This window comes from Fringilla coelebs (genome assembly GCF_963513975.1).
Source record: "Fringilla coelebs genome assembly, chromosome: 4".
NCBI lineage: Eukaryota > Metazoa > Chordata > Aves > Passeriformes > Fringillidae > Fringilla > Fringilla coelebs.
In genome coordinates, this window is record NC_140032.1 from 56,155,906 (window position 1) to 56,182,406 (window position 26,501).

At 47.8% G+C, this 26,501-nt stretch overlaps 1 protein-coding gene across 1 annotated transcript; it reads right to left on the minus strand.

Annotated features, from left to right (window-relative positions):
• Positions 1-436: 436 nt before the first annotated feature.
• On the minus strand, positions 437-26,237 carry SCD5 (stearoyl-CoA desaturase 5). The gene is made up of 5 exons (XM_084204115.1): positions 26,031-26,237; positions 10,664-10,794; positions 5,923-6,128; positions 3,317-3,549; positions 437-2,163 (listed from the first exon to the last, which is right to left on the minus strand). Exons 1-5 carry the CDS (start codon positions 26,197-26,199, stop codon positions 1,973-1,975), a joined length of 930 nt encoding a protein of 309 aa, XP_084060241.1. The 5' UTR covers positions 26,200-26,237; the 3' UTR covers positions 437-1,972.
• Positions 26,238-26,501: the final 264 nt, after the last annotated feature.

The window sequence follows — 26,501 nt, forward strand, 5'->3', positions numbered from 1 at the left end:
CTTCAGGCACACACAGGTCTTCAGGCCCATCTCAGCACAAACAAAGAGAACTTATAGCAAAATCTAAAGAAAATATTTAATATTTTTGGCCAAAGCACTGTACTGTGGTCACATGGGGCTGGTATTTTTCTATTAAAGCAGAATTTTAACAAGCAAGAACTTGCCATGGTGTCCTTTCAGGATTATGTCGGCTTCCAATTTCTTTTCCCCCCTCTCTCTATCAGCTTGGCCAGGAAGCCCAAAGTAATCAAATCCCTTGGTGCCCTTCCATTTGACAGCCTCCTCTTTCCCTGACATTCAGAAATGCTGAGGGGGGAGGTATTTTGAGCTGCACCAAACGCATAGCTGGAATTGCTAAGAGAAACACTGCTGTAATTCTCATGTGTGATGCACAAAGACCTTTGCTTTGGGAGGTGTTTCAAAATTAAACACAGTGTCCAGGCTAACTCATAACTGTTTATTGTAAATCACTCAAGAGTTTACACATCATTAATGGCAAAATAACACTTTTAAAACACCTGCTGGATGAAAGACAGAATAAAGACAACTCTTTTATATTATATGGCATCATTTGAAAAACAAGAAACAGAACAAAAAAGAAACCATTTTATTTTTTTTCCCCACTTCTGCATCTTTCCTGAAAATATCAGGGCCTGAGTCTCAGTTATCTTGAAATCCCTGCCTTGCCCAGGGTGTGGGGCTGTGTGTCTGGGAAGCAGGCACTCCCTCCCCGAGGGGCAAGGCAGTGACACTCTTTATAAATGAAAATCATGCCCTCTATCTTCAAAAGTGCTCCAGTGCTGACAGTATAAAGCCTCTCTCCTGCACTGGCTAACATCTAACACAAAGGGCTATATGTCCCATTAAATCCACATGCCTTTTTTTTTAATAATTTTTTCCTTTTTTTTCTTTTTTTTCTTTTTTTTTTTTTAGTTAAGCAAGGCAACTGTTAAAATTCCGAAGCTACATAACTGTCTTTATATTTTGCTCAGAAACCAATGGATGTTGCATGCAGCTGAAATATTAGTACAGGCTCTGACTTAGATAAAGGTCAGTTTTCTAAGACCCACTAGTCAAAGGCAGAAAAAGAAATTAAGAGGCCTCTTGTGCAAAAGGAGCTAAAATATGCATGCATCGATGGCCATGACTGATTAGAATATGACTTAGGTCTCCAAACATTGAAACCGAAGCTTTTTTTGGCTTAAGACATGGTTGAGCTCTATACATTTACAATTACAATGTATATGTGACAACAAAGGAACCATCTCAATATAGCATCAGTTGGTATTTTGGCCTGTATAGAGACTAATCTTCAACACAAAAGCCTGCTCAGCAATAAATGGTTTTCATATTTAGCAAAGACAGCAGTGCACTGGGCTGGCTAACAGGGCTAACAAAAAGAAGAAAGCAGGTTTCCAACCTAACATCTAACTAAAGTGAGGGTGGGTTTCCCCCTTGGACATACTGTTTTTCATCAGTGGTGTTACTGTCCTTTCCAGGAGTATGCAGCTGACACAGCACACTGGGCCCTGCCCCGTCACCCCGAAAGATGCGCCTCAAAATCATACTGGATTAGCAGTAGGAACAAAAATCTCCCCTAACTGCACTTGGAAAGGACAGTTAGCTCCTTCAACCTGCCAACATTTACCATGAACAAGCAAATTACAACAAATCTCAGACATGAACTACAGTGACTAAAATCAAATCTCTCTCCCGCTTAACTGCAATATTAAATAATATATAACATTTTTACACTTAATAGTCTTAAGTTCGGACATAAGACAGCTAATAAGGAAAGGAAAAAAAAAAAGGCTGCAGCTGATTCAATTCCTGGGGAACTAATTCAGCCCAACCAATCTGAAACGAAAGAATAATTCTACCCGGAGGTAAATCCACCACAGGCACGGGGTCGCGCGCACACCCAGCAGCCACGCGGACGGACAGCAGCGCTGGCACAGCCAAGCGTCACTCCTCAGGCACTGCCATCTCCAGTCCTTTCCTTGCGAGCCTGGATCATCTCCTTCGGAGCCTGCTTGCGGTCAGTGACCAACCCCAGCCAAAACATGAAGTCAATGAACCAGGTGGTGGGGTTGAACTTCAGGCCCAGCTCGCTGGCTGAGTAGTCAAACGGGAAGGTGTGGTGGTAGTTGTGGAAACCCTCACCTGAAAAACACAGAGGGAGTTTGAAGACCACGTGGCTGGCACATTTGTCAACACAGGAACACACTCAGGCAGGACACTCCAACACCCATTGCCCAAGTCTTGCACCTAGTGGAGGTTATGCTCCTCCCCAGTAGGAAGGGGCACATCCTACACCTTATGCTCAGGGAAGAAAACCAGAAGTGCTTCAAGATGAAAGACACACAACTGAGTCAGCAGTGGGGTCCCTCACTTCTGCTGCACTTTCTGCTGAGCAGAGCTTGCTGCTGGGTGCTAACACCTCCCTTCCCGGAGACCACATGGTGTTATTTCAACGTGGGCACCATCAGTAGAACACGGGCACCTTCCTCTAGGATGCACAAGCTCCGGCCTCCTGTTGGGGTACCTGCTGACGATTCCCTGACTTCTGGGACTCTGGCTGGGCCCTCCCAGGGGGCTCCCCTGTCGGGGAAAACCCTCCTGAAGTGGTCTTGTGCCAGGAAAGAGAGACAGTCTTCAGGTTCTTGTTTATTGTTATCTTTCAGTCTTCAGGTTCTTGTTTATTGTTATCTTATCTAGAGTTTTGCACACTATCCACACAAGGCTCAGTGCACTGGAGAAGCACCGCAAAAATGGCTAACAATCTCTTGTTACAAGGTCTTTTAAAGCTAAACTATCCAATTAAGAACTGACACCTAGATTATTTCCCTTTTAATCCAATAACTGATCCCAAAGAGCCCGCAATGCGGATTTTTCCACCCGGTTGCAAAATGCCACCCAAACCCATGAAGAAGGAGGAAGGAGAAGCATGAGGAAGAAGCCTAGGATGACACCCTGTGCCCTCCATCTTGCTTCCATCCACTACATACTAAAAATCCTTAAGTGATACACCTACACTACTCTCTACAATCTACTTCACACCCTAATGGATTCTAGTCTATTCTGGAGTTTAGGAAACTTTCTCCATGAATGAGGTCAAAGTCAGTGCTCCCCTGGGGGTCATGGCACCCCAGAGCAGACAGGGAAATATTGCCGGTGCCCTGGGTTTCCACAGCCTCTTCCAAACCCTGGCTCCAAGCGGTGTCCAGCTGCAGGCACCCAGAGTCCCCAGCAGGGTGAAAGAGGATGGGACACCACCCCAAGCTGACAGAGCTGTGCCCAGGGCTGCAGCACTCACCAATGGCTCCCAGGGTGACCAGGGTGTTCTGCCTGGGGTTGATGTTCTTGTCGTAGGGGCGGTTGCCGTACATGTGGGCGGCGCTGTTGACCAGCCAGGTGACGTTCAGGGAGATGGTGTACCGCAGGATGGAGGCCAGGAAGTAGGCGTTCCACAGGCTCTCGCCCCACAGGTACCACGGCACGACGGTGGGGATCACAAAGCACATCAGCACAACTGAGCTCTTGTAATACCTGCAGCAGTTACAAGGGGATAAGGAATGCAAAGTAAGACCTGTCCAGTTCGTCCCCCTAAGACCCCCTATAAAACCCCCTTGTTCGTCCATGAGACCCATCTTGTTCATCCCCCAATAAAACACCCCAAAAGGTGTTAAGGTTTAAAATAGACCCCTGCTTTTGTTGAGTTTTCTGGAAGGGATGAGGAAAAAGAGAGTTTGGATTTATTAGACAGTTATTAAAACTTTGCATTCCCCCAAAGTCTTTCGGAAAGGAAGAACTGTCATTTTTATTTGACAAAAACAAACAAATTAAGATCCACAGAGGGCTGGAAAAATGCTAATATTAGCAGTATTTTTGAAAGGAAAGAAGTTTTCACGAACACAGTTCTCATCTGTAATGCACGAGCTAGTTTTGATCATCTTGTGCATGAAATAAATCAACCTTTTGCCTTGCAAGTTCTTTGCTTGATGTATTTTGTTGTTGTTTGGAGGTTGTGCCTCACATCCTGGGCTCCAGAAGGAGATCTGCAGGTCTGCAGCAACACCAGCCATGGTGAAGAGGGCATTCTTCAGCTCTCATAGAACTCAATTCTCACTTACCTGAGCTAAGGCCCTCCAAGCAAACAAGTTCCCTTTCTTTGCTCCACCAAAGATAACAAGTAATTTCCCACTTATATGACTGACTTCTGATAAGGTCAGAAGTCTGACCTTATCAGACTCTCATCAGTTCAAGGCCAGGATTTAAGCAGAGCTGGAGGAGAAAAGTACTTTCCACTCCAGAAAGCTCCTTCAAAGTTCAAAGCCTCTACCACTCTGGGGAAATAGAATAAAATATGAGAACATCTTATCAGGCACCAATTAAAACTATCCTGCCAGATGGAAGAAGCCCAGACCGATGTCTTTGATGAAGACATGAAATCTCCCATTTGAACAAGCATCAGAGTACATTGTCTTCCTCTGACTGAAACATCCCCCTTGGAGTGAGAAACTTCCTTACCTGAGTGCAGGGAAATCAATGCCTCAACACATGCCTGGGGAACACCCCTGCTTTCACCACACGAAAACTTTGTCACGGACACACTTCACCTGTGAGCTCTTCTCTCGCATCATTTGCAGGATTATTGCTCCCTGATTCACAGAGGGTAGGTTTTGCTGTCAGTCATGCCTGGAGCACTACTATGATTTCAACTGAAGTGATGTGGTTTTAAACTGACTGAGTGGTGCCTCAGCAGCACCACTAAAAGCTAACAATTTGGCCTTAAAACAAAACCTGACAAGAAGGATTTATTATGATTCTTAGTGATGTATTATGATTTTTCATGCCTGCTAGTTTTTCCAGGCTGTCAAAAAAACCCCCAACACTGCAACCTTGTAGGAGAAACCCAAATTCTGGGTAAGGGACTAAGTCCTAAATCCAAATCAAGAGCAAAGGCATTTGCTAAGACAACTTTCTGCAGAAAACATGCTTCTTTGCTAGACAACCTTTGCAGCATGACCAAAGCAGTAAAGCCTGCTTCTCGTGTGATGCTGTTGTCATGGAAAAGGAAACAGCCAAAAGGAGCTGCAGCAAACTGCAAGGGAGCTGCTGCAAAAAGGCACTGCCAATTGAGGAACCAGTGAAAGCAACCATACATGGAGGGAAGTATTCCTCAGTTCTGGAAGATTTCCATTACAAGGGTAATTTTTCTGCCTTATAGAGAAATCTGTTGTGCTAGCAGAAAAAATTCTAATTTTTAGACTTAACTGACTGCTCCCCTCACTCAGAAAATACACAGAAATGGCCTTAAGCAGTTTTCCAAAGTGCCTGGATGAAATGCTTGCAAGCAAAAAGTCTTCTTGTGCCTAAAACACAGGTACTCACATAGCGCATAAAGGATGTTGCTCAACTCCCAGCTCTCACAGAGTGTGTAGCAAACTGAGCTAGGAATGTGCTAATTCCCAATGGAGATAATTAGTCCTGTACAGAATGGCAGTCTTGGGAGAGGTGGCACTTGGCCTGCACTGGCCCAGGGGTGCCAGAAACGACTTTGCAGAGTGAAATTTCTGTGTTAAGGCAATTAGTGACTGCAGAGTTTGCTCCTGTGATCAAAGAAAAAGGCTGAGATCTGAGCAACTTCTGCCACAGCTGTTTTCATACCCAGCCCTGGCTTTTTGGGAAAGCAGAGGCACAAGGACAGAGCTCACTGCTTGTGCCACAGAGGACAACCAACAAGTCAACAAGTGTCATGGAAATAGTGGGGGCCAGAGGAAAGGCATCCCAGCACCTGCAGTCAGGGAGGCAGGGATATCTCAGGGAAGAGAAGGGAAAGACGAAAACAAGGAATGAGCCTCAACGAGACCGCCAGGCGGGAGGATCTCTCCATGCCCACCTCACAGCGCTGGCACTTACTTTCTTTGGAACCTGACGACAGGGTCATCGAGCAGGTCAGTGAAATCCAGTTTCCTGCCCTTCTCGATGACGTCGCGGTGCTTGCGCACGAAGAGCCAGCCGATGTGCGAGAAGAAGAAGCCGCGGCGGGCGTTGTGCGGGTCCGCGTCCGTCTCCGAGTACTTGTGGTGCACGCGGTGGTCTCGGCTCCACTCGTAGATGTCGTTCTGCACAAAAAATACCCTGGGGTCAGAGGAGAGGGGCGGGCGCTGCCAGGATCTCCAGTCCTCCCATGTCACCGTCATATTTTCTGGAAAAATCCCTTGGCGAGGATTTCTCTCCTGGGAAGCTGAGAAGCTTCCACTGCAAACAATAATTATCTGATTCGCTTCTCCTGTGTTTTGCTGCTTTGGAATGTGGTTGGAGATTGTTTATCCAATGTGTGAATTGTTTGTTTATCCAATGTGTGAATTGTTTTAACTTAATGACCAATCATGGTCCAGCTGTGTCAGGGCTCTGGAGCAGGAGTTTTTCATTAGTATCTTTTAGCCTTCTGTGAGTATCCTTTCTCTATTCTTTGCACTCTTTAATATATTCTAGTATCATAAAAAAATAAATTAGCCTTCTAAGAACACAGAGTCAGATTCATTTGTTCCTCCTCTGAAAATACCACACTCCCACACATGGTAACAGCAGCAAGCCCCTCTCTGATGCTCCTCAAAAAAGGTTGTTGACTAAAACTATGGGAGTTACCATCATCCATGGTAAAACCATGTTTTAAAACCATGTTAGCCAACATGGAAAACCACATTGACTAAAACTAATGGGAGTTAGCATCATCAGTCTGCCCTGGGTGTCTGAGGATGAGCTGCAGGGACTGGGTACACACATGTTTACACTGTTATTTTAAGACTGTGCTATGGGGAACCTTGTGTATTTATTTTCAGTGGACTACTGTACAGGGGCTCTCAGTTCTGGCATCCTCTTTCTCAGCTGATTGCAGCTGGTGCCCTCCAGACACAAACACAGCGCTGAAAATGGGACAGAGCTTGTGGATCACTACAACCACTGTGGTGAACGACACGACACTGAAATGCCTTATGGCTGTAAATGGAATCATAGGGACTGCAGGGAGGAAGGGATGGACCACAATTTCACACTTGGATCCATAAGTGAGACTTTCTGAGTTCACTCAGCCAAAGGGATTTCAGGTTCCCAGCTTGCTCTGCAGGATGCCCTGGCTGCATGCACTGGACCAAACTGATAGCTTTTGCAGTGATGCTGAGTTATTAGTGGAGGGCACTGTAGGCACATTCAGCACTTGCAAACCTCAAGCCACACACTCATCTATGAATTTAATTGCTCAACACCAAAATGTGGAAATGTCAGTTAATGCCCAGATCCACAGGAGGGTGAACTTTAATCAGACAGTTCTTATCAGAGGTTGCTAGTTCTATCTCTGCACAGTCAGAAGCAGAAATACCCTTCTGTGGAAGGAAAGGCTTGGGTTACTTTTAGGAACAGCACCCACAACCACCAAGCACAGCAGCTTTGCTCCCAGTAGAACTGAGCAAACCAATTGCAGTGTCTCTGAAGTAGGAACAGGACACCACCCATCTGGGCACTGAATACACCACAGGACACAGCAAGCACGGGATAATGAAACTGTGTGTACCTGTACTTTGTGGGGCAAGAGCCCTGTGCTGAAAGCATTGCAGAAATAATCATTGCTCTTTCTTTCAGCTGACAACATTTGAGAGAAAGCACTGAGGGGTCTCTGGGAACAACTGCAAAGAGCAGCTAAAGAATCCAGCTCAAATGGCTCCAACACCCAATTTCAGCTTCGCAAAAATTCTCTCTGACTGCAAGAGCACACCAGGGACAAGTGAGGAGCAAGAGCCCTGGAAAGATCTCAGCTCCACTGCATTTAGTTATGCTCAGCGCTTTGCTGTTGCCATGTAGTGAACACAGTGATGCTGGGAGTGGGCTGGGGATGAGGGGGACATTTTCCTGCAGCACTGACACATCTAAGCCACTGAGAGGAGGCAGCAAAGATCAGCCCCTTGCCAGTGCTCCAGTGGGCTGCACCTTAACCATCTCACTGCATGAGAAAACAAAGTAAACTGCAAAAAAGCAAAGGCAGTCACCCAAGTCCTCAGTGAGAACCCCTCTACCTTCCCACAGAGAAATCAAAAGGAATGAAAACCTCTACACTGCTTCAAGTGGCTTCAGTGGGAATATCCATATGACTGGAAAATGTCAACATAAAGTAACTTAAAAATAAAACAGGGTTATGCAAGAAGCACACTTAGAAAAGGTCTTCTTTCTTAACCAGAAATAATTTTTCAAGTGAGACTGTTGATCAGTTTGTCACAAGAGCACTTGATACACTCCTCTGTGGGACAGCAGATAACCAGGAAAAGCAATGATACTGTGAGAAATTAACTTGGATTTTCATGCCACAGCAAATGCCTGCAGAGCTGGTAAAAAAAACATGATTCCCCAGATGAAAGGATTAGGAAGCTGTGAAACAACTGAACTGCATCTAATTAAAACTACAAAAGCTAAGAGGAAATAAAGGCCTGAGGCCAGCACTGTTGACAATAAATACACCATGAACTGGAGCACAGCATGTGTGAATATGCTCTGAGAGTTTTATTAGCAACCATTTTTCAAGAACACATCACTTTTGATCAAGTTTCAGGTAAACACAGGGGTGAAATCCCTTCTGAAGCAGAGAGCAACAGCATCATGCTGTGACATGATGCAGCCACGAGGGTTCATTAGCAGGTCCCTCAGCAAACCTGCAGACTGAAAGGTGCCAGTGGCCTGGGCTCTGTGACAGTCTCCATGTGCTGACACAGATTTCCACACCACCCCTCCTGCTGTGTCCAGCACAAACACAGATTGTGCCACAGAGATGACACCAGCACGGCCCAGCTGAGCTGCTGGAACTTAAATGCTGGGAGATCAATAAGCCAGGTATTACCTATGTCTGAAACAGACAAAGGACAGCAAGAACAGTCTTTCAAAATTATGAGAGCTTCACTCTGGATGGAGAGAAGAAACACAGCTCAGCATGCTCCAATCATTAAAAAAACCCACATGGCAAAACTGGCTGCATCTGATGGTATTCCAGAGGAGGTACAGCATGTCACAGCCAAGGCAGTATCAAGCTAAAACTCTACAGCAGTTTCCTTCCCCTTCCCCTGCCCTGCAAGAATTCTGAATACATTCTGAATATTTCCTCCTCATTTAGCATCCAGGGATGCTGTATGCATCTCCAGTGCTACCTCTTCCTCCCACAGCCGACGTGAAGGAGATGGACCTGAAAACTCATCACTCACTGTCTGTTTGTGGTGGTGGAAACAGCCTTTACAGGCAATGGATGTCATGGCAATTAGGAGCAGGCTTCAGATTTAGAGTGGGTAATTTGGCCTTTCATCTTATTTCTGATATGAAGGGCACAAAGGTGGCTTGAAGCTACTTTGAAGTACTTCCCTGCCTCAGAATCCCAGTGTCCTCAGACAAAAGCAGTGATGAGCACAATGCAGCTGAGAGCAAAATCCATAGCAACAGGGGAGAAGAGTGCAATGAAATCCCTGTGTGCAGGCTCACTGCAAACAGCTCTGCACATTCATTTAAATTACTTGTGAAAGATAAGATCAGCTGTGTAACAGGGAGACAGTACCAGGGGCTTCTCAAAACTCCAAACAGTTGTTTAACACATTGAGCAAAGGGCTTGTAAAGCTCTCCAAGGAACCAAGCAGCAGATGGAAAATGGTTTAGAATAAAGGAAGGCTATAGTCAAAATGGACACATTTCCATTTTCAAGCAAAAGCATTGTGCCCTTTGTAACATGTAGAGGGGCCAACGAATTAATTCTTTCCACCTTAAAAAAGAAAAAATCGAAGATGATAAATGAGAAGTACAGAGGTAGATAAAGGGACTCTTTTCATTCTCTGTCAAGGCAAATGAACAAAAAGTCAACCAAGCAGATTGAAAGGAAAAAGATGAAATCTCAGGGTACAAGATATACTTGTGCCACAAGGGGTTATGGCAGCCAAGCTCAGTAAGTTTAATTTTAGTTCAGGTAAGTTCAATTTTAGTGCAGGTTCCTATCTCTATCCTTGCCAGCCAGAGGAGGAACGAAATTCACACTGAAAAGATCCTGGTTCAGGGCTAACTCCTACAACCAGCTGGGTGTTACACAAGTGTTTCTGTGGTCTAGGACTGCCTACCAGCAAGTACAGAGCTAGTAACACACTTCTTCACAAACGTATTTGAATTTGGCTGGTGAAAAACGCTGCATAAAACAGAGATAAATTAAGATTGTGGAAGGGTGCCTGCTCTCCTTTCTGGGCACAGTCTCCAACTGCCTGGATGAACAGACTCTTGGTTACACAGACACATTTGCATCAAGCTGGCCCTTATAAAAGTCTCCACGTTGTCCTGTGAAGTGTGGGGCCTGACCTGTGCCACAGCTCAGCTGCTGGGGTGCTGAACCTCTGATGTGGTCACCTCTAGCTAGGTCCTTATGCAATTATTGCTCCTGGTCTGCCTAGTGCACATTGTTACACACATTGTGGGTGGTGAGAGGGGCTCTGCATCCCCTGAGCAGCAGAATGTGTTACAGCAAATAAATGTCTTTCTGCCAGGTTTTTTTTTTTCTTTCCTTTGCTGTCTCTAAGCTGAGGGGATCCCTGCACAGCAGAGAGAGCTGCCTGGAGGCCGAGAATCCGAACAAGCAACACAAGCTCACCTGGAAAGCCATGGAGTTAGCTGCAGCCAGAAAGATCCTCAAAGGCAGCTTGGCTTTGTAGGAGCGGTGGCTCCAGAGGCGATGCGCGCCCGCTGTCACGCCCAGAGCCGTCATCAGGAAACAGAAATACGCTGAAAGACACAAAACCAAAACACAGGGTCTGCCACAGGGCCACCCGACATCACCTGTGCTCTCTGTGCTGTGGAGATGCTCCTTGCCCTGCCTGCCAACGCCGGCAGGGGGGCTCAGAGATGAGGCTGGGCAGACAGGAGGTGAGGCTCTCAGCCCACCTCTGCCTGAAGAGGACAGGCTTATTTAGCAAGTGTAAAACCAAAACAAGAGCAGATTCGAACATTAAAGAATATTACAGGACAATTTCAAATCGATCTACACCATCTGCGGCAATGTGTTGTTTAGCCAGGGATCCCTGCCACCCTACAGACACAGAGATGCTTTGGTTAAACAGCCCATTTCAAATACTTAAGGGGAGTTAGCAGAACAAATAGGGAAAATGAGATCCCCAAAAGGGGTTTTGTACTTGTGTCTGCACAAGAGTCTCTCCACCAAGGAACCCTGTTAGACAGGCAGTGGCTTGATGGGAATTCACAGTCTGCTTTTCCCAGTATGTAGTGTAAAACATTTGTCTTTGCAAAAAAAAAGGAAAACAAATGTATATGTAGGTGTGTGTCTACTGTGTCCCTCTATCAACTCCCAGCTCACAGTGCCTGAAATTGCAGCATCTGAGTGAAAATAGAACGGAAAGATATTTGGGAAAATAACAGCAACCATATTTCATGTTGATTGTCACCCCTGCAGACTGAAAAAGCAAATGGATTTTTTCCCCTCTGCTGGTGGATCCATCAAAAACAGATTTACCCAAACTGCGTGCCATTATGTGTATGGCCAAAATCCCTGTCATCTCCTGTACAGCAAACCAAAGCCCTTCTCACAAGATACAGCAGACAGCTGGAGTCAGAATGGTCCCAGTAAAGATGATGCCTCTCCAAAACCTGCTTTGGGTGCCATCACTGAAGAGACAATTCTGATTTTCAGCAGGCTGAGTGCTCATGGTAGTCCTAGAAAAGGCTCATTTGTGCAGTTATGCTGAGTCCATTGAAGTCTAGAATGAAATAAAACTTCTACTTACCTGAAGAGAGCTACAGAAATGAACTAAAATCATGCATTCTCTCTGCCCATTATCTATAGATATTGCTGAATCCACAGATTACTCTCAGATCAGTAAAAATGCTGGCATCACAACTCCTCACACTCCAGTTTCCACTGCAGAGTTGCAGTTCTTGCACATGCCTTGCTAGAGCAAGGACTTGGGACTTCTATGAAATTAGGGAAAACCTATCCTACCACTTGCTGTGTGTGATGTTGAGCTGTGCAGAAACATCACTAAATAAAGCCTTCCAAATCACTCAAATGACTGTAAATGTGGGAACAGATCTGTGACACACAGAATACTGACATCATCCAGCTAACACAAAAATATTAAGGTTAGAGTCCTGAATCATTACAAAAACATATTTTCTGTGGGCTTTATGACTTTAACCTCCTGCTGGTCATGGGCTGAAATCTCCCATCTTCAGCAGTTTCTTTGCTTCCTTTAAAGCACAAGGGGGCTTTTCTCCTGCTTCAAAGCAACAAATCATTTAATTGACCAAGTGCTCCTCAAGGGCACCCATCCATCTTAATCATGAATGATTGCTTAAAACAAGAATGAAAGATAAATGAGTAAAGTGAGACATGTGACATTAGGGTTGATTTCAGCTCCCTTCTCTGTCCCATGTAAGAAGGAGGCTGTGTGGTAGGTAACAGACCATATGGAATATCTGCACTGAACACAGTCAGGGACAACCCTCTCTGGCCCCTGCCAGCCCCCCAGGGACCTGCCAGCCCCAGCCCACTCCTGCAGTGCTCAAGTGATCAAGGGAACAGCTGGGGCTCATGCCCACGCACCGTGCCTATTTTTTGGCTTTGCAGAGGAGGAATCACAAGAGCAGGAATCTTCCCAATATAAATCCCGAGGGCTGAAACATCCCCAGAAACAAACAAACAAAATTACTCAGGAGGTTCAGTGTCAGAGCAGAAAAAAAATCCTGTCAGACAAATGCATTGCTTGGTGATAGCAAGTTTTGTGATTCTTACAGCAATTAAGGTGCCCAAAAATAATATTTGATCACTAATTCCCAATGTATAAATAGCCCAGATGACAAATATTTGCCATGTAAGGAATAGGTCTCAAGCTCTCCTTTGCAGAATAAATTAGGATCTCAAACCAAAAATCAGACTACCAACCATTTGATTACACATTAATAATGCACAGCTACATCTGTATCTGTATGAGAAGAAAGCCACTGCTTGCTTACCTGTCCCATTTTTGGGGATAGGAGTGTGTGTAGGGGGTGAACATGACAGTGAAACACAGAAGGATTGCAATGTGGAGCAAAGCAGCCAGTTAATAGCAATTCCTCCTTATACTGAAAACACCCTCTCAGAAATGTAGCTAATCAGGTTTTCCAAGTAATAAAGAGTAAATAATATTTATGGCAGAAAAAAAGGGAAAAAAATAAAGCCACAAGAAAAGTACCAATTAACAACCTGGAATTCAAACAATTAATGCTATATTTCTTTTTAATTTAGTGGGATACCTAATGTACAAAGAGGAAAATGGTAAAATAGCCAGATGTGTCCTCTGCATGTTCTGCTAAGGTCTAGACAGGACCATTTCCAATCAGCTCACTTGACAGCACAGCACAAGCAAAACAAGTCAGAACTGGAGCAGAGGGAAAACCACATAAAAGAGGGAATAAGGAGGAAGAGAGGGAAGAGAAAACAGCAGGTAAACCTGTGCAGAAGGACAAAGAGAGACCCAGAGCACGGGGACAGGGAGAGGATGCAAGAGAGACAAGACACAGGAGGTTAAAGCAGGGAGGGAGCTGGCGGGTTGCTAGGCTTCCAATACACTGTGCCTGTGCACAGCTGCTATTTATGGGAACATGCCAGAATCAATAGGCAGAAGATTTTTATTCAACATTCTTATTAATGACCTGAAACAAAGGCAAACAGCATACTAATTACAACAGTGGATGATGCTATATTTGGAGCAGCAGTGAGAGAGCTAAAAAAACATGGAAGGATCCATGGAGAAAGAGGGAAAGAAGGGCTCAAAGTAAAGACAAAGCAAGCAATATAGTTTGGGGAGCAGTAATTGGATCTGTGATGGGATCTGTGATGAGGATGAGAAGCTTGGGGAAGCAGGAGCCTGAAAGGAAGATCACCAACAGTTCATAAAATATTCCCAGTGGGCCATATGATAAGGCAGCATGACATCAGTGTGATTTGAACAGCAGGCACAGAGGTATCATCTCACTGTCAGACAGAAGCAATGAAAACTACACCAGGTAAATAATTTAAAAATGGATGGCAAATCAACAACATCAAACATTTGAGCCACCTTTTTCAGAACAACTCATTATGCCCATAGCTGGATTTCTGGAAAAGCTTTACAAAGCCCAGTGCCAAACTCTTCTGAAAATCTCAGTATCCAGGGAAATGGCTTCCTATTAAGATATGAGGAGATGTTGCCACAGCCTGTATCTACTTTCAAGCATCAGGAAATCATCCTCTGATCTTAGTGGTTGCTTAAATTGGAGTAGATCTCACCCCCCGAAAATTTCAATTCTGTTTTATGCTAAATATCAAAATTAGAACTTCTTCTGTTTCTGAAACCTGAACATTAGATATATACGTATTTATTGTTTGTGAACCCAGCACATTACAGACTGATTTTGACTTTTATCTTGTATTTAAAAAACCAAATCAACCAAAAGAAGATGCTCAGCAAACACTGGGTTCATTCTGCATATCTGAACAGATAATTCTTGCTCCTGAAAGCGAGGAGATGACTGGCCATCCTTGTTCAGCATAGATGACAGGGAGACACTGTGGGATAGCAACTATCCCCACGTTACCAATGTCAAACACAACCCAGTTAGATGGAGCAAATCACAATTATCTCAGAGGGACCATACATCAGACAGGAAAAGGGGAGCAGTGAAACAAAATCAACTGCACGTTCACAATAGCACTACTGTCAACACACAAACCGTCTTTAAAATCCACAATAATGCCACAGAGCTGTTCCCATGGCGTGGCAGCACACGGAGCCTGGCACCAGCCCACACCAGTGGCTCCAATCCCTGTGCATAGCTGGCAGGGACAGGAGGGACAGCAGGGCTAGAGCAGGGGAGGGAATCAGCTCTTGACAGACTCACTGCAGGCATCTCTCTCCCATGTGGCTCCCAGTCCCTTCACAGGGACTCCAACAACCACAGCAAGGTGACTACTCTGAGCCTGGCATGTGCCTGGAGAGCCAGCATCCTCACAGAGGTGTTCCACACACAGAGCCCACCACAGCCCTATTTTTTCTGAACACACTTTGGGACCAGGCAGCTTCTGTGAAGCTTTGAGCTTGTTGGCATGTCACAGCATGTAAGAAACTTTTTTCTGGTCCTGGTGCAGATTTGGTTTTAAGTCGAGTGATGACACATCTTACATCAGCCAGGATTGGGGTGTATTACATCAATGCCAGCAAGCAGGGAAGAAATTCCCAGTCTCTCCAGTGCCAACAATCGGGAAAAACATGTGGGGGAAAGTGCTCACTCCTTTAAAAAAGAGAGATGGCAGGCCTTGTGAGATCAGAGCACTGGCTCACCTAGCCACATATGTTCTTCTGACAGGGGTAAGGGGAGTTGCTATGCAGAGGAGACTGAATTAAAGAAGAATTTAAAAACTAATTAAAAAGGAAAAAAAAAAGACAACACAGGCCAGCTATTGTTGCACTAGCACTGCCTGCACACTTCAAGTGGTGTGGACTTCAAGAGGTGACATTTTGCACAGAGAGTATGTGAAAAGTAATTACCAAGGCAAGTAATTACTGGAGGCTGTCCCAGAATTGTTATCACACTTGCTCTGACCAGGAGGGTGACAGACCTTGGGTCAGGATAGCCACCAAGGGTCAGGGCCTTGGTTTTATGCCTTGTTCTGAGGACATCAGCCCCATTTACTCCTGTGCTGGCTGCTGCCAACCCCCTGATGCAAAAGCCTGCTCACAACCAACCCACAGCATTATTTTGTGCTCAGGGAGCTGCTCCTTCAGCAGTGTCTGCACCCTCCAGTTGCTATTTTGGAAAAACCTTACCTCTTCTACTGCCATCTTTTTGGGGACAGCTTCAGAAGCACACAGCACTCTGCTCTGATGGAGATCCCATTGCTGGGTCAGGACACCCCCAACACTGTTTAGCCTAGAAGGTCTGACACATTCCCAGGCCCAGCCTGAATTTACACTCAGAAAAGGCTTATACATTTCTACAAACACATTCTGTGTCTCCAGGAGTTCAAGGATCAGCAGGCAAGATCCCAGGGATACAGGAGGGAGTAATTTCCTCAGATGTGAATTCTAATCACACTAATGGCAAAGGAAGCGCATCTTTTGCTTGGGGAATTAAAATTAACAAATGCAAGGGCTGTGCTTCACCTGTAGACATCTGTTACCTCTTCAACAAGAGGGCAGCTGGAGACAGCTGACCTTAAAATGCTGTTCATGATGAAGACATCTTGTGACATGACACCATTTGGTGGAAATTCTCTCTCCACAGTAGCCAGCAACGTCTCAAGCAAGCTGCTGAGAAATTTTCATCTTAGCACAGGCCATTTTTCTCCCCTGTATGTATGTAAAAGGATAACACAACGTGACTCACTTGTATTAAGAAAAACTATTTGAGGATTAAAAATGACAGGAATGGACATGAAACTTTCGTCTGCTTCCACACTAGCATCCTGTGCTTATTCAATCAGATAAAAATTGCTTGTTAGGGAATTTTACTAACCAAATGAGTCAAACCCAAAATCTTCCATTATGCTGCAAGAGCTGCACGAGACACACAAAGAGCAAGTTGCTCAGGCACAAACATGCAAAGCTGACTGACGGCCATAAGTATGCAACATTCCTGTAACTTCCAGTGGTGATTTTTTCCTTTCTAAAAATTAAATTGTGTTTGCATATCCTGTATCTGCCTTCTCCTCCTCACTTGGGTTTTGCTGTTATTCAGTGGCAGATTTAGGACTAATATCACCAAACCAGGGAAAGTACTTCCAGTGATGCCTAACTTCATTCCCTCTGAAATTCAGGGCAGCGATGCCACCCATTTCAGCAGCTGCACCATGCCTGGTCTCTTCTGAACTCCTAAGAGATCCTCCACTTCACTACACACACAGACAGAGGTAGAAGATGCCCTTCTGATTCAACATCAGGGCTCAGACTAGAAATGCAGCTGCCAATTTTGTGGTGTCTCATATGCTCTTTTATGTTTTCATTAGATAAGGTCGAGTTTGGGGATACACTTTCTTAAAATGCCACGTCTGCCCTCAGAATGGAAAGTTTTCCTACCCCCAATCAGGGCAGCAGTCTTTCCAAACAGCTCAGTTAAAAATGCTGGCTGATGTCACACACTGCACCAGTGGGAGGGCCAGGGTCACCATGCAGCATTCTTAGATGTAGATTAGATATCAAGACCCCAGTACAGATCTGTACTGCTAAACTCCAGGGCAACCTTGGAGATCTCTTCCTCTGCAGAAAAGAGACACTAGGCAGCAGTAACATATCATTTAACTTGCAGCATCCTACTAAAAAAAAAGCCTTATTTCCTGACCTGGAACTACATTTATTAAGGAGGAAGAAATTTTCACTGTAGTCCCTAAATTGCTGCCAAGAAGTGATGCTGAATTAGTGCTCTGGCCCTGGGGTCTCTGAGATGGAAACACTGCTCTGCTAGCCAGCCCTCTGCTCACTGAGCCCTGCTAACTATCCAAGGCTGGCATCCAAAGCTCCTTGGGCTGGATTCAAGTGAGCAAATGAGAATTAAAAAGCACTGGCATGCAGCAGCACCAATTCCCTGGGCCACCCACCATACAGGTCATGCCAGCTCTCACGGGGAGCCCTGCTTCCCTGTGGAGAGCAAACATGCAAAATCCCAGGCCAGAAAGTTTCATCTAAAATTAGATCTACACATGCTCTGAGCTACTCTAAATTGAGCCAAGAGAGACAGAGATAAGAGGAAGCACATCAGAGGCAAAGGGGAAGCAGAGTTTCAGAGCTGCACAGAAGATGATTTCTGATGATGCCCTGCTCCTGTCCCTCTGTACCGTGGTGGAGCTCCAGGAGAAGCCATCTATCACATCCCCCTGGCCCTGCCACCACCAGCTCATGAAATGCAGGCTGCCTCTGCCTGGATGCTCATGCCTGCGTATGCATTTTCAGGAACATTCCCCAGAGCCAGCACTTTTGGCTGAGCATACAAAAGACTTTATTCCGGTTGGAATAGCAGAAATGTTCATATTGACAGCTGCAGCCAATGTGACACAAATAAAGCCAATAGAGCAATGGAAATCGTGGCTGACAGCAATTATTCCAGCCAATGCCAGAACTCCCCTAGGAAGGAAATACAGATTCCCTGAACTCACCAGCAGCTGAAGATTGCCTTAAGATGTCGAACAGCTTGCATATATTTTTAGATCAAAAGAGAAGGCTGGAAGATGCTTTGGCTTCTCTGAAATTTTTGATGCTTATGTGTAGCCTGTCTCAGCTCAGCTGGGTCCTGCGTCATCACAAAACCACGGGCAGATTTCACTCCTCTCCTAGTGACCTCACTGCTGTCCTCAATCCGCACACTGACTCGGGCTCTGGTGGGTTTAAGTGCTCTATAAATGCCAAGACAGAATAAATTCCAATTTTACCTCTTTTTTTCAGGGGCAGAGTTAAAAACCAGCATGGTTAAGCCATTAGCACCACACCCCAGAGCCTTGTGTTCAGCAGGCAGCTCTGCCCTGAGGAAGAAGGTTTAGTTATTGTTTAGTTGTTGCTTAACATCCCTGTCCAAAAAGGGACAAAGCCAAAGCTGACCCTGTGCAGAACCAGGTACATGACAGGGGAATGCCCTGCTCTGACCCAGTGCCCTCCCTGTGACCACTGAAGCAGAGATCTCATGGGTTTGACTTTCCAGGACTTCACAGTCCAGATGATGTTTCCTTCTGTATCACTGCACCTTGCCTAGCTGTTTTGTGTCTGCTCCACTTGTATGCTCTCAGCTGCTGTACCTCTTCCTCTCCCTTCCAAAACCAAACACAGCTCAGAGCAAAACCTGTTGCAAACAATGGCCTCTTCCAACTTTCTCTCCAGGCAGTTTTAGCCTCAGAGCTGGGCTGCAAGCACTAAACCTCATTAAAGTCAGAAGGCACAAGCTCCCTGCACCCAACAGGTCAGTCAGCCAGAGCTGTCAGGTTGGAGGATGGTGCCAGGGCAGAGGAGGAGATCTTGTGGGCAGGATGATGCTCCCCAGGGGCACTCACCAGGTGATTGCTCCCCACACTCCCACAGTGACTCCTCACTATGTCCCTCCAGCACAATCAGCCCCAGCCCAGCTCTGCTCCTCCAGTGAGCTCTAGCACTCAGAACATCATCTGAGACACCACTGTCCAAAAATGTCTTGAGAAAGATCCTCCAGAAATCCCCATCCCCTGCTCTTGAGGCCCCTGCACCAGAGGGATGGCAGGCACATGATTCCCCATGCCAGCATCACAAACAGCCTTCCCCCCTGCTTCACATCAGCTTTGCTTTACTTAGCACAGTAATTGTTAATGTTTCACTCTCCAGTGGGGCAGCACATTTTATTGTTAGCCTACATGGTAAAAATAAAATCTGATTACAAGAAATTGCTTGGCTTCAATTATAACAGTTAGTTACAAGTGCAGCTGTGACTGCAGGGAGGGTGGGTGGAGTGGCAGAGATGAGGAACCACACTAAATTCAGTGCAGTAAGCCCCCTGAGACTTCCCCTGCAGAGAAGTCCATCCTGACTCATCCACTGAAATTCCTCGGAGCCTCTATTCTGCCATCCTCACCTGCACATGCAACCAAAGATACAAAGCTAGAGCCAGAAATCCCTGATGACTCCCAGAGCTGCCTGCACCAGCTCAGGGACTGGAGGACCATGGTTAGAGAAGGCACTTCATGCTTTTGTGGTCTTTGACTGGGCTTTTGTGTGTTTGCCACAGCCAGCTCCGGGGGTGCCAACAAACCTTCCCTTCAAGGGGCTGCTTCACAGGGATGCCTCCCCCAAGCCCACAACATCAGGGGGTAGCCCAAATGCCAACAATCCTGCCAAATTCAGACAGGGATTTCTATCTTTGCTGGATCCAGCTGTCATCTCTGTTCTCATCACACAGATCAAAGGGAAGGAGTGCTTGAGGTTCTTGTGGCTTGGCTGGCACGGGTCAGAGCAGCCCAGCAGTGCTTTGTGCTGGGTGAACATCCCAATATCAAGCACACACAGCTCTACTGCTCACTCATCCATTCCCACTGTAGGAACTCCTTGGGAGTGCCTTGAACCCACTGCTGAGAGCAACAGGACCAAAGGACCACCACACACACCCAGGGCTCAGCACACACGTGGAATTTTCTCCCCAATTCCTGTGCTCACAGTAACCACGTGATGTGCAGCACACAGGACAGAGGGAAACAACACAGGAGCACCAGCAATGCACTGGGGATGAAATCAGGATAGGGGACAAAAACACATACTTACAGCTGAACACTGTGACTGACAAGGCCTTAAGGAACCACCCAGCAACAGTTAAACAAGAGAGGAGTGAACATTGGGGAAGGGAAAACATCCAACAGGCAGGAGTGTCCTCAACAGGAGATCACCTCAGAGCAGGATGCTGGAACAGACCCAGGAACGCTCTGTGACTGTATCCATCCATACCTATTCCATGAACAGGCTGCCCAGGGAAGTGGTGTAGTCTCCATCCCTGGCTGTATTCAAAGCATGTGCAGTTGTGGTACTTAGGGACATGGTTTACTTGTGGATTTGGCAGTGTAGGTTCATGATTGCTTATGATGATCTTAGAGGCCTTTTCCAACCCAAGTGATTCTGTGATGCTGTTCTATCTGTGCACTGTGTGAGGGTGTGTTCCCAGTTTTACCATGGACATGGAGCTCAGCCCATTCCCAGAGGTGCTACAGCCACCCGCAGATTCGGGGCTCATGACACTTTCAAGGAGAGAAACACTGTTTGAGAAAACACTTTGTTCTTCTCAGAGATGATGGGAGTTCAGCTCTTGATGCCAGGAGGGAAGGAAGAAGCCAAGAATTTGGCTACTCAGCTGTATAACTACACTTTCAAATGGGCCAGGGGAGGAAAAGCCAGTCCAAAACCTCTCTGGAGACAAGCAGGGCTACTCCCCTGGGCAGATGTGCGCCACAGAGATGCATTTAACATTTGGATGCTCCACCTCTTCTCCACTCATCATCCAGCGGAGCACCTGCTGTCTTGAACTGCTGAAAGCATGGTAGAGCTGAGGGCTGATGGACAACAAGGCCAGCCTCCTGTATTCCACAAAAACCTCCCAGAGCTGCTCTCTGCTTGTGGCTGAGACTATTCTGGGAGCCAGCAAACAGGAGATCACCGTGGGGAGTAAGGTGAAAAAAGGTCCTTCTGTTCATTAAGCCCTTCCCACCAAGTATCCAAGATAAATGCATTTGTTCCCTATTTCTGACCCAAAGCCTCACCTACAGAAATCACCTGAGCACAACCACTGTCCAGGCCACAGGGCAGCATAAGCACTCTCCAGAGTGGCAGCAGGAGCGACAGAGAAATTCCCATCAAATGCCTCCGTTTCCCTGGGTGTGAAACAGGGACAATATTTGCACTCTCCTTCATCCACAGAGGTACCATGGGGAACTTCCCTGGGGCTAGGATTTTTTTATTTACAGCTGTCTGGCCGTGCATAGGAATGGTTTGGAACTCAAGGCAGTTAATAACCAGAAAGCCAGCAGGTGGCACTCAAGAATATCCAAGACTCTGGAATCATGCAGGACCAATAAAACTTGCATCTGCAGTGCACAACAGCAACCTGTGCCTCATTACACGGGCCTGCTGCCCATCAGCAGCCTGAGAAAGAGGTGATAGCCCCAAGTGCTGAGACCACAATTGCTTTAATCTCTTTTGTTGAAGGGATCCAGGCATCCCAGGTGGGATCCAGGCATCCCAGCAGGGGTGCAGCTGGGCAGCACTGCTGCTCTGTCTGCTCTCCCAGCACTCATGCACAGGGGAAAGCTGGGGATGAGCATGGCAAAGGGCCTGCCATGGCTGAACATGAACAATCTGGAGCTCTCAGGAGTACTAAAACATCTCCTAAATGCTGCTAAAACAACAGCAACAAGCCTCCCTTCTCGTATGAGCCCCATTAGGGCAAGGCCATCCTCCTTGCCAACACTAGACTCTGGCAAGGCAAAGCAGGGTGTGACATCCACTCCTCCCTCATGCAGCTCTGCCAAACACATCCAGGTGATTTGGGATTTCTGGGTGGCCATGCTTGTGCAGGTTTTTCAAGGTGTTTCAGCAGCCTGAAATGAAAGATTTTAAAGCAGGCAAACAGCCTTATCTCTTTTGCAGTGGCTCTATTTCCTAAAATTAATTTGGCTACTTCAAATGCTTCCTCATGAGCCCTCTGCAAAGACTAAAAAGCACCTTTTTCCAAACAAAATCTGAGACAATCACGGGATCCCCCAGATGGAGTCTTTAAGAAATTACCATGAGCCCACCAAAAGAAACTGTGAGCAGCTGTCACCATTGGGCCCTGCAGTGAAACATGCTGGTACTTCCCTCTGAACAAGGATTTCAGAGTTTTTTAGTTTGCTTTCCTAAATCAAACAGATAAAACTCACTGGGACTGCCACAGGGTGGAGCTGGCTGGAGCAGGCAGGTTCCTGGATGAGAAGCATCATTTAATGGCATGTTCCTGTCGTAGGTGACCTCTGGAAGGTGGTGCAGCATGTCCAGCCCAAAAGAGGACATCAGTGAGCCACAGCCCCAGCTGGCCACAAGCACCCCTTGGCACAAGCTCCTTCCTGGAAAATCTGCCTGCTTGGCCCAGCCCCACCAGCAGCGAGCTGCTCCCACCCTGCTCAGCTCCTCCTGGCAGGATGGTGATGCCTCCCCTTCAAACACTGGGCACCAAGGGGAAGGCAGCAGGGTCTTCTCCACTCCCCCCCACACCAAACCACAAGTCAGGCTGGCAAAGAGCAAGGCAAGGGAGCTCCCAGGGAGCCCGGGCTGCGCGGCAGGGGACATTCCACATCCTCTCAGCAGGTTCCATGGCTGTCCCACGGGCACAGCCTGGGGATGCTCAATGCCTTGCATACACCATCTGCTGCCTCTCGGGTCAAGGCAGCTCCCAGCTCATGGAAAATTTTGACATGAGTAATTTCATTGTTTTTGTTCAGCTTGGACTGAAATCAAATTCCACAGAGACACTGGGATGGCCCTGAAAGCCTGTGTTTTAACCAGCTTATCTGAACATCCCTTGAAAGATAACCCAATTCCCATTTCTGCAGCACCCAGACTGCTGTTTGGGATCCCTGGTGCAGCCCTAACTCCACGTGGGGTGTGGGAAGCTGCAGCCTCAGGGTGCTGGTGCGGGAGGCAGCGGGAACAGAGGAGCACAGATAATCCTGAGTAAACAACCAGCTGAGCCTTCCTTGGCAGCGCTCTCCCATTGTCTATTATGTACAGCTGGACAAATGTCAATAAATTACCAATGGAAATGAGCCCTGCCGAGCAGCAGCTTGGCTTGAGCAGCTGTTTTCTAGGTGGCACAGTGGCATTTCAGCTCCACTTTGCTATCGGTGCTGCAGCAGCTGCCTCCCTCCGGGGGTGGGAAGGGAAGGAGGAAAGCAAGCCCAGAATGGAGGGAGGGTTTGTATCTGGCCTCCCTCAGGGGAGAACACAATGAGAGGTGAATATCTTGGGGGAGGAGAAGGTAAAAAGCCAAGCAGGCAGTGGTGAGTCATGGGAAGCTGTGGCTTCCTGCCAGACACCACGGAGGTCACAGCCAGAACTGGCATCCCACTCCCAGCACACTTGTTCCTGCAGCTTATCCATGGGGGAGCAGCGGTGGGGAACACGGAGCAGAGCAATGCAAGGGCTTGCATAGGATCACTAGGAAGCTTCCTGAGTGCCAGGAAAGCTTGGGAAGAGAAAGAAAACCACAGAGGGATGCATGGAAGGCTGCAGCTCCTCCATCTGCACCCTTCAGCGTACACACATCCCTGCACTACCTGACACTACTCCCATACCACCATCCAAGTTTGCCAGCGTGCCAGCCCTGCTCCAAAGGCTGGCTGGCAGCCAGCACCCACAGAAAGGCAGTCTCACAGCTGATCTGCACGGGGAAGGAGATGTGGAGAACTGGGGAGGGCGGGGGACACGTCTGATTGACGCCTATTCCTCCCAACACAACTTCACCAGTTGGCTTCACGCTGGAGCGAGGTGGGTTTGTCGGCTTCAGCAACAGCCACCCTTTTTACCTACCCTGAGTGGCTCAGAGGGATCTGAGAAACAGGTCACCAGCATGACAGCAAGCTAATTTGCCTGACATGTTCTGCAGGAGAGTGTGTATTTTCACATTGCTCAGCACCTCTGAGGGGAGCAGAGCTGGCAGCAGCCAGATGTGAGAGTGGCAAGCAGTGTCCAGGACAGCTGGAGCCAGTGCTCTCACTCCCTGCCGTGGAGCCCCTGTAAAAACCACCCACCAAACTCCCATAAAAACTCTGTGGTCTGCTCTAGGGTGGCTGTTAAAAATAATTATGTCAAGAAAATGAGAGGCTCTTGCTTTCAGAAGGAAAGGCATTAAGCTGCAAAGTCGATGAGAACTGTTTATTATGTAGCGTCTGTTTAATCTCCACCAGGAAAAAATACCTCGGAGGATGGAGGGCTGAATTGGTAATTCCATCCTTTGCCTCCAGCCTCAGAGGGATTTTTGTAATTAAGCACAGTGAAATCAGAGATGATTTCAAATTGTCTTCTTGGAAAGGCAAAACAGAAGAAGAAAGCCCACCTGCCTGCACACAACAGGACCTAAAGGGTTGAAAGCAGACCACAGGCTGTGCATTCCAGCCACACAGCTCCCACAGGCTCTCCTGGTCTCCCTGATTGCCCAGCTGTGGCCAAGATAAACTATGAAATCAGCCTGAACACAACCAGAAATAGGGAGGTAAGAGGAGTAGTGCTTGCAGAAAGAAACTATGCAAAACACAACCACCCCACAAACCTCTTCTGGTCATGAGCAAGCTGGGGGGAGATTGTGCAAACCAGGCTGCCAGTCAAATGCAGGGACCCTCCAGAGACCCAGAAACTGAGGGTGGTAACTGATGGAAAGATTCATTTCCCAGCTGCAAGCAGCAATGGTGGCAATTTCTGGGGGATTAAGACTGACTGAATATCAAAAGCTGAACCTGTGAAAAAGAGATTTAGGACTTCTCCAAACAGAAGGAATAACCCTGACTGCTGAAGCATTTAGCTGGGGCTACTGAAGAGTCACCTCAAGAGTAATGATGGCAGCCTAACAGCCCAAATTCCACGTCTGTGAGCTCCTGCAGCAGAGACCCTTCTTTCCTCTGTATAATAGAACCCCAGGCTGTTATGTCCCCCACTTACCTCAAAGCAGGGTATTTATCCAAGAAATTGCATCAGCTGTAAGCAGCACTCAAGTTTTTACCCTCTTGGCCACCGAGATTCCTGTGAATCAATATACAGTTCTGCCTGCTGAATAGTGATGCTGACATTCACCATCTATTTGGTCTCGCAAACCCTGACAAGCCTCGCACAATACTGCAGTGCTTCTATGTAGCATTTTCTCCCGGCACCATTCTTCTGTGGGGAAAATAGGACCTCACCACTGTAGGACGGAAGAAAAGAAGCTGTATTTCATATTCCCTTCCCCAAACCGAATCCTTGGCTTTTCACGGCGAGCAGGACAGACGCTGCAAGCCATCTCCCCTCAGAAAGCACAGCCTGGCTTATCGTTATCAGCACCTTAGAGCACTCACTCGACTTTCACATCTTCCCTAATGAAAATTTGTTATCACCTTCCTCAAGAAACAAACGAGGAGCTGATTTTCTACTCCAAACCGGAGCAGAAACCCGTGGGCGCTCAGAGAGTAACACGGTGAAACAGCAAAGGGACGGTCAGCGCGTCCTCCCTCAGACCTTTAAAGCGAAACACCAGCGCTCGACTGGGCTTTTTTAACTAAAAAACCTGATAAACGCAGCCGGAGGGAGAGCGCCTCCTGTTTCTACAGCAACCGAGGGCCCGGCGCGGCGCCGGCAATGGCATCCCGGGAGCGGCCGGTGGGGGGGCTCGGGAACAAAAGCCACGGCGCCAGCGAGGCGGGCACGGACACGGGGAAACCGGAGCGCCCGCCGCCCCCCGCCCCACCTGTGGCGCACCCCGGCACTCACCCCAGAGCAGGGTGAGGATGTGCGCCCGCGGCACCAGGCTGAGCGCGTAGACGGCGCCCAGGTGCAGCAGCCCCATGAGGACCACGTTGCGCCAGACGATGGCCTGCCCGCCGCCCGCCGCGCTCGCCGTGCCCGCCTCGCCGCCGGCCGCCCTCCGGGGCGCGGCCATCGCTCCGGCCGGGCGCCGGGCAGGGGCGGCGGCGCTCCCCGCGCAGCGCGGCCCCGCAGCGGCTACGGGCGGCCGGGGCGCGCCGCCACCGCCGCATCTGTTGCTGCCGCCGCCGCCGCCTCCATGGAGCCGCCGCGCCGCCGGCTGCGCCCCGCACCGCGGCGGGGACGAGCGGGGGGCGGCCGCGGGGACCGCATAGCGACAGCCAATGGTGGCCCCGGGCCGCCCGCTCCGCCCCGCCGCCGCTCCGGCTCCGGCTCCGCCCGCCGCCGCCTCCCGGCGCGCCCCCGCGCAGCGCGGCC